Here is an 8,607-nt window from a genome sequence, read left to right on the forward strand (position 1 = left end):
TCAATCACACATTTTGATTAGATATTCAACCCATCCAGAAATGTAACTCGATCTTAATTATCCAGTAATATTTTATATCTTTCTACAAACTGCGAGAATCCTTAACAAACCTGTTTTTAATTGGCACGTGTTTGTTGTGGATTATGCGCTGCTATCAACACTAAGATGTTTGTTGAGTGTTTGAAGTATTTCTCAGTTGCCACTCTAAAATCATTTCACTTAATAATAATGCATTGCTTGTCAGTATATTTTATATTGTATTGATTTATATCAATACAAATTATTTTTTTTAAATAAATTACGTACAGAAAAATGTGTGAAATAAAAATTTAAAATAAAACATAGAATCGATATTCAGATCAGAGTCCTGCACCCTTTATTAGAGCACCAATATTACAGAAATTGTCCCATCATAGTCATAGCTTAATATTATCAGAAAGGAAAACAAAATCATTTCCGTCCTACAGAAAACTGGAATCAACGGGCATGACTGTCATCCTATAAAAATAAATTACACGGTATTAGATGATTTTATGGAACTAAAATATTTTATGCAAAACATACACAGTTCTAGTTAGCAAAATCACCTTCAAATATAAACATTCTTATTTTTACCTTTTCCTTCACGAAAATCCTTTAAATTTTTAACCTTTCCAACCTTTGCCACCACCATAACCTCCGCCGTAGCCACCGTAACCTCCTCCATATCCTCCATAGCCTCCTCCTCCATAGCCTCCTTTATATCCTCCACCGTATCCTCCATAACCACCATCTCCGCCACCTCCATAGCCACCATAACCACCTCCTCCATAACCACCATAACCTCCACCGTATCCTCCGCCATATTTGTCAGCAACCACTCCTGCAACAATTACTGCTGCCAGAAACAAAACTGCAACCTGAAAAGACGTAAAAAGCTATTATGCAAAAAAAAGTCAGAAAGAAAAAATATGGAATACGATAAACACTAAATAGTGTATGCAACAGAGGCAACGAACAATAAGCTATCATTAGGAGATGTAGTAGAAGGTTTAACAGACAAATTATAGAAAAATAATTCAGATATTTTTAAAAAATTAAACGTGATCAGCTGGGAGCGCAAACTTTATCGATACACGTCACATTAAGTGCAACGAGTTAGCGAAGAAATACTTCACGTAGGAATAAATGTACTAGCAGTGGATTTGTATACACCAAATATCAATATGTATTAATATGCAATAGCAGTCTATGACAACATAAAAACTGTTTCCATTCACATAGAACTACCTATAAGTCATAAAATATTTTATATATGAAAATAAATGGATGCTTAAAATTAGGGAACGCAAAAGAAATATGTCATTGCTATACACTGCATATTCTTAATTACTTGGTCTACTAGCCTCGTTAATAATGTCTAAATATCTAATCTCATCTTCCATTAACATATTTAACTGAAGGTTAAATACGCTGATGGAATATGTTACGACGAAGGAACTTGGCTTTTTGATAAGCCTAATTATTGCCGAGATAGGTAGTTAATTCTCCGTAATGTCTGTCAATTGCTTGTTCGAAAAACCATTGTATCTATTTGGGAGGTAAAAACTAGTTTCGTATAGGGTTTTCCAGGTAAAGGACACTCTACCGTTCTACCGAACTGTACAGAGACACTGTATGGAAATATTTATTATAAATATTGCATATTAAAAGTAGAGTATATACAAGTAAATTCCGAAATCGCTATAACATCGAAAGCGTACTTCAATGGTATAAATGCGGAATTATATCAGATTATTTTACACCACACACGCACGCCACACCACACACACGTCTGGTTAACTATGAACATCTTAACTAGCTTCGGTGTGATACGTTAATTTAAGACAATAATATACTATTTCTCCAATTAGCAAAAATCGTAAAGAATAACATTTAAACCCAACTCGATTTCTAATCGACATATAATGTAGTAATCGTATACTATATGTTTCGGTAAAGTACACCTGCAACTTTGTATCATTCTCTGGTTTACCCTAACTACGCAGAAGCTATCGTATTCAGAAAAACATAAACGCATACTTACCAAAGTCTTCATTGTAAGTCTTGAGTACAACACTTTTCCAAGCTTCGTACTGTGTGGTTGATGCTGCATCGAATGCTGCTCTCCTTTATATACACCTCCAACCCCTTAAAGTCCCTCTGATTTCTTTGGTATGGTGACCTCACACCACAAATTTTTCTTCCCTCCCAAAATATCCAAGGAATTAAATTTTTTGAAGATAAACAAAAGAAAACCATAAATCATGTTACAGCAAGCATTATCAACAAGGGTCGCTGTACGTAGGAGGGGTTGTTTTAAGTGCACCTGTAATTTACTAGATTCACTCAACAAGCGGGCTCTGTCCAATTTTCCTTATCGGTGGTTAAAGTCAAGGTTGTCCTTTAACCACATGGGAAAGTACCTTCCCTGTTTACACCGAATCTTGTCCCGTTGAAGCCCAACCACTTTAGAGCCGCATTGCAATAATTCCTGGTAATATTTCGAGTAGTTCTTGTTTCGAAATCCCCACTGCAATGTGTCTTAATGACCTTTCAGAGTTCTGAAACATGCCCTACAGTGACATCACTTGATAAATTCAAACCTTTGACATTCAGTTTCTAAATCGGTTCTGTCGAATTCAGTAAATGTGTTGTGTCGCTAATGGAGTACGCATTTTAGTTCGATGTTGAAGGACACTGATTGGCTAATAAATCAGTAACTGTGTGAGATGTTAAGGGTTTTTTTTTCAGTGTCGCTCTAAGACCTTTACCATTTATGAAATTATATTGATTTATTATAGAAACTGGATTAATAGTAAACTGCATACAAAACCCATGAAACAATTCCTGTAAGCAAAGTTCCCACTAATAATTCGTTTTCTTTTCTTTTTTGTTGTAATGCTAACAGATTACAAAGCATTAATAATAATTGTTTATTTTACACGGAAGGTTCCAAGCCGTACTACAAATAATGTAAAGAAAGAATTTAAGTATTGAAAAATTATTCCTTTATTTCTACTTCTTTTCTGAAATAAAGTTTTACTTTTAAGGATAATAAATTGTCATTAACTGAATTTCTCAGATTATCGTACAGGAAGATTATCAAATTAGAAAACATTATTCTTTTCACAAAACGTATAGGTAAAAGGGCTTAGTAAAAAAAAAATAACTGATTTGGCTATATTATTTGAAATTGTAGAAAAAAAAATTTCTATTTTCAGAAATTTCTAATGAAAAAATAAATAATCCATTATAATAGTTTTTTAAAAAATTAATTATTTAAAATATTTTAAATTAATAATCAAATAAATAAATATAAATACACCTTATTGAAGTAGGTATAGAAGTTTTATAAAAATTTCATTTCGTTCATCTGTGGTTGTGTTTTTTGCGGTAAATTGGATCTCAGTTGGAAGCCAGTTAAAGATAAAGATATTTTTAATCTGAAAACAAGCACCAGAAGAATGATTTATAATGCAGAAACGGACAATGACAGAATTTTTGTTAAATTGTTGGTGCATATTGTGTTAAGTCATACACGTGATTCATTGATCGTAATCTAGTTCAATCTTTTATGTAGGCCGACTACTTTATTTAAGATCATTTTTATTTATTTATCTTTTTTTTTGTATCCTACCCACTAAGCCAGCCGCATCAGTAGGTGTTATTTTAGCGACTTCTTTAAGTTTTCGAATATAGCTGAAAAATTCAATAAATGCCATTCCTGTAAGTTGCCAAACACTTGTTCTCTTTAAAAGCAGTGAATGAAGTTAGTTGTTGAGAAGTTTCCCTATTTATGAGATCGGCTAACTTACTTTCACTTCAGAAGTCTTATAAAGATTCCAACACGGATTCAAAAAAGACTTGAGATTCAAACAACCTCCTTCTGTAGTTTCATTTTCTCTTCTTGTTCTTTTATTCTATTAGTTGCGTTTTTCTTTCGTTTACTTATAATTATTACTTATCAGACAGTCTATCTCAACTCAACAACAATATTCATTTAAGCACTGAAACTCGAAACAGCCAGCAGAAAGCTTGTGCAGTAAAGATGACAAGTTTCGACAAGGGAAAATTCATTTTTATTTTATTTCATCAATTTGTTTTTTTAAATTCCGAGCTTCGAATGGAGTGACAAGGTTTGCCTTCCGCAAAACAAGATAGATCAGACCGACGTTGTTTCTTTTTTGTAAGGAAATTCTAAAATGTTAAGACTGGATAAAAATTTCAATACGTGTATCGAGTTATTATCTCAACAGCATCATTTAAAATGTCCATCACTGATCAGAAAGTAGACATGCTTGAAGATCATACAACTATCGCCAATGAATCGATATGACAATGGTCGAAAAAAAAAATGTCCTTTCTTAGATAAACTGTTAAATTATTTAACTTATATTAAATTACTAGTGCTTCTTGAGTGATAAATTTCAAGTTTAATCTCGATTGAAACTGTATTAATCTTTATTTTCTACTATCATCCGTTTTCTTTCTTTTTTTTACCTTAAAGAGTGTCTCATACAATTCAAAGACGTACTACTAGAAGGACCCAGTCTGAATAAAAGAAACCAGTTTTTCAAAAGAAGATAAAGAAAACATTACTTCCTGTGGTACTTGTCTTGCAAAAGTGAAATCCTGTCTCACAAATTCTTTTATTTTCGTAATGTTTTGGTATAGACTAGTTGGAAGATGTCTCAAGGAGAAAGACGAATAAGAAAGATATTGCAGATAAGCACATAACATCATTTTTGACAAGCCACGATGACACTAACGTACTAGAATATTGTTAAAGTGGTATTCTCTCTCTCTCTCTCTCTCTCTCTCTCTCGAATAGGATTTATTACACATTCCAACAAACGTTAATAGCATGTTTCCCAGTAATTACTTCCTGGAAAAATGTGTGATAGTTTCTCACTCCGAAAAGCATTTAATTTTTGATATTGTTTCGAATGATATCAAAATATTCATGATTCAAATGGCTTGACTCTAACTCATTAACGTTTCGAATACGAATCTCAACATTCAAGTAGGACAGAATACATTACGCTATTATTTTACACTATTCCCACGCATAAAATACATTCCACGTTTCTTCAAATTCAACTTTTAGGTACAATGCAGCATATCCTTATAGTCCTTATAAGGACTGGTTTAAAAGGGCGAAGCAAGAATGCTTTTCATCTTCCCCGTTATCTGTAGAGGATAGTGTAGGGTTAAGATGTTATTGAGCTATTAAAGCTCTGATCATGGCAAGAAGGTAACAGCAATAGCCGAGCCATAGTTAGAACTTCATTGGCTACAGCATTGCCATCCATTACCCTCCAAGGGTATTAATCACCGCATCTCACGGTCGAATGTTGATCTTCATACCTCCATCCTGGCTTAGAATGTAGCATATCCTTATAAGGACTGGCTTAAAGGGGCGAAGCAAGAATGCTTTTCATCTTCCCCGTTATCTGTAGAGGACAGTGTAGAGATAAGGTGTTATTGAGCTATTAAAGCTCTGATATGGCAAGAGGGTAACAGCAATAACCGAGCCTCAGTTAGAACTTCATTGGCTACCGCATTGCCATCCATTGCCCTCCAAGGTATTGGATTGAATGAATCAATGACCGCATCTCACGGTCGATTGATCCAATATCCCCTCGAATGTAGCATATGTGCAGATGACAAACTTCTAAATAAATACTAATAATATTTTCATATGGTGTTTAAATAAATGCCGCATTTCTGGCTATACCACTATGTACTGCACTTTGATTATGTTAATTAAAACTCCGCGAAAACATTTGCATGAGTCGGAATAGCATCTCTATTTGTCATTTTCATAATTTCGTTTTCGTAAATTGGAAATGCTTTCATTTGAATATCTGCCATTGCATACAGGTTTATACAATGCTAAATATGTAATTTGATTACATATTTAGCATTGTAAGCTATCCGCTCGACCAAACATCTGCAGACTGTTTGGTCGAGCGGATAGCTCCTGCACTCTCCAACAAAAAGACTACGAGTTTGAATTTCACCTTAGGCATGGATGCTTCTTTAGATAAATTTATCGCGCCGTATGAGATCGCCACTCTACTTATTGCAGGCATGGAATGGCCTGAACAAAATTCCATATTTGGTATCTTTAGCAGCCTGCGGATCTTTTAGAATATTAGTACGGGGAGTGGTTAAGGAATTTTTATTATAATTTTCTGCTATTTTATTTATTTATTTATAAATAAATAAATAAAAGTCCGGAAATTCCTGCCCTAAAGATCAAACATGGAACTGTAATTAAGGCAGAAGCATGTAAGGGTGTATAATGTCCATAAACTGAATGTGGTCTCTTGGCTAGTTTCCTATTTTTAGAAATGGTAAACACGAACTTTTAGGAGGAAAAAAACCCTTCTTTTTTAAAAAAAATAATAAAAAAAAACTTGTAAAGATTCTTTACGTCCTAGAGAGGATTCCAACCCAAGTCTTCGAACTCAAATCAAGGTTCGAAAGACGTCATCAATATCAACTCAGCCTTTCTTGGGTGGATTTCATATGAAAAGATAGCAATAACTCCAGATTACTACATATTTTTTCCTTCAACACTGGACAATGTTTTCTTTACAAAACTAATCCATTTAACTATTAGCATCACCTTTTCCTGGATGACACAAAAATCAACTTGCGAATGTTCGAATAGGTCCTCAAAATAGAAGAATGTTTGTAGTTACTTGGGGATATCCCAATCTCCTCTTGTCAAATGTCATTAGGAAGTATTTAATTTCAATGATTTTCTACCTTCGCGTGGGTATTTTCCTCGGTTAAAGAATAGGAAAACTTTCCCTTTTGTCTATCACTATCATAGTAATTTAACATTTTTCCCTTTTTTCCAAGAAACGAATCTTCTTTAAGTTAACGTAAGAGGTTGTTATCCACCGTTACAAATGAAAAGGGATGTTGCTTAAGTGCTTGATATTGCCTCTGTACGTATTACCTCACACGAGACTTTCCAGCACGTGAAAGAAAGAGGGGGGGGGAACAGAAAGGTATTTCCTCTTATCTAGCCAAAGAGTCGTGACGTAGCACTTTTTTGAGACTCCACAGTAAGTTACAATAAGGAAAATAAAAATCTCTTCTCTTGCATATCACGGCTTTTGTGCTTTGACTTTACTGGTCTTAAGGAAGTTGACGAATGTCTATAATGAGTGTGGTGTATTGGGGGAGAGGGGGGGGTCTGTGATGAACCTCGTGTTGATTAACTGACTGATAACATGCAATGACGCAAGTAGTACAAAATACCGTTCCACTTTATAGAAGCCAGCAATGAAAGTCGTGACTTGATGATTGAGATAGCGAAAGATATTTTCTAAGAAACGGCAGCATTTTAAGTGGTGTTACTTACAGAGAAAAAGAAAGGAAGTAGCTTTATTACGCATAAGAGAACAAATGCTAAACCACTTCCCTCGGTTTTTTCACGATTATTAGAATTTGGAAGTTTTCTGAATGCATTTTCTTTGCGAAGATTTTCTTCATCTTCTTTCTTTTCAAGAAGTTTAATATCGCCTGGATATTAACACTCTAAACTTTTTTTTCTTAATCACAGCCAAAATCCAACATTGACATCCTATCGTTTTTTAAAATTTTTTTAATGTTTTCAATTAATTGTCGTAAGAAACGTAACATTTTAGTTAAATATTGAAATGAAATTTGAAATTTCATTTTAATATCATTTGTCAAAATTTCAAATAAACTTCAAATAAAATTAAAGTTTATTTGAAATTTTAAAACTAGGCTCCCTTCCTCTTTCCTAGTTTGCCAGATTGGTTTAGAGACTTCATCGAGATTATTTATCTTATGTGATTTTTATGTACTTTAGAGCTATAGAACAATCTTTGTTATTTCTATAAGAAATCTCCACTGAATAAAAATTTTACTTAGAATAATTCTCATGGATGGCAGGTTTAAATTAAACATAAGGTTTCATTATGTGCTTTCTGAGGGACATTTTCCAGAAAGTCAATAAATAAATTATTGTAAATTATTTGGAAATACGTGAAATCAAAATCAAAGTAAGCATTCTTACTCAACGGGGAGAGCATTTTCCAAGTACGCCTTTGTTAAGTTTCAAGCTGATGAAACATTTTATCAACCATGATCTCAACAATTCCTTCATTTATAACTGAGTTTTACCTGATAATTATGGTAACCGTTCACTTAATATTCTCCATATATGTTTAAGAAATTCATATTTCTTCAAAGATAATAACCGAATCAGTCTTAGTCAATCTCCAGAATTTCTGTTATTTTCTTCTTGGTTGAATTCTCTCCAGTTTTTTTCAACCCCAATTGATTATTCCAATTTCTTTCTAATTTTTACATTATAGTTTCAATTATGTTTTCTTTATTTAAGCTTCAGATCTCGAATCGTTGCACTAATAACACTTCGCAATAAAAACTAAAACATATCATAATCGATTTAATTAAAATATCTCAATCCCTCTCCGCCAACTTCACAATCTCTTCTTCCTTCCTGTTTTGAGCTTACTCATGAACTCCACACCATACTACACAGGATTTCTTTCGAAACCAGATCCGACACAATAGGTC

General features: G+C 33.4%; 1 protein-coding gene across 1 annotated transcript; it reads right to left on the bottom strand.

Moving 5' to 3' along the window:
• Positions 1 to 353: 353 nt before the first annotated feature.
• On the bottom strand, positions 354 to 2,098 carry LOC150103369 (uncharacterized). Its single transcript, XM_090398512.1, has 3 exons — positions 2,066 to 2,098; positions 616 to 899; positions 354 to 498 (listed from the first exon to the last, which is right to left on the bottom strand). The coding sequence occupies exons 1-2, from the start codon at positions 2,075 to 2,077 to the stop codon at positions 645 to 647; spliced, it is 267 nt and encodes an 88-aa protein (XP_090254638.1). The 5' UTR covers positions 2,078 to 2,098; the 3' UTR covers positions 354 to 498; positions 616 to 644.
• Positions 2,099 to 8,607: the final 6,509 nt, after the last annotated feature.

This window comes from Typopeltis vanoorti, chromosome 9, assembly GCF_054136105.1.
Source record: "Typopeltis vanoorti isolate ZY-2024b chromosome 9, IOZ_Tvanoo_1.0, whole genome shotgun sequence".
In the NCBI taxonomy this organism is placed as follows: Eukaryota; Metazoa; Arthropoda; class Arachnida; order Uropygi; family Thelyphonidae; genus Typopeltis; species Typopeltis vanoorti.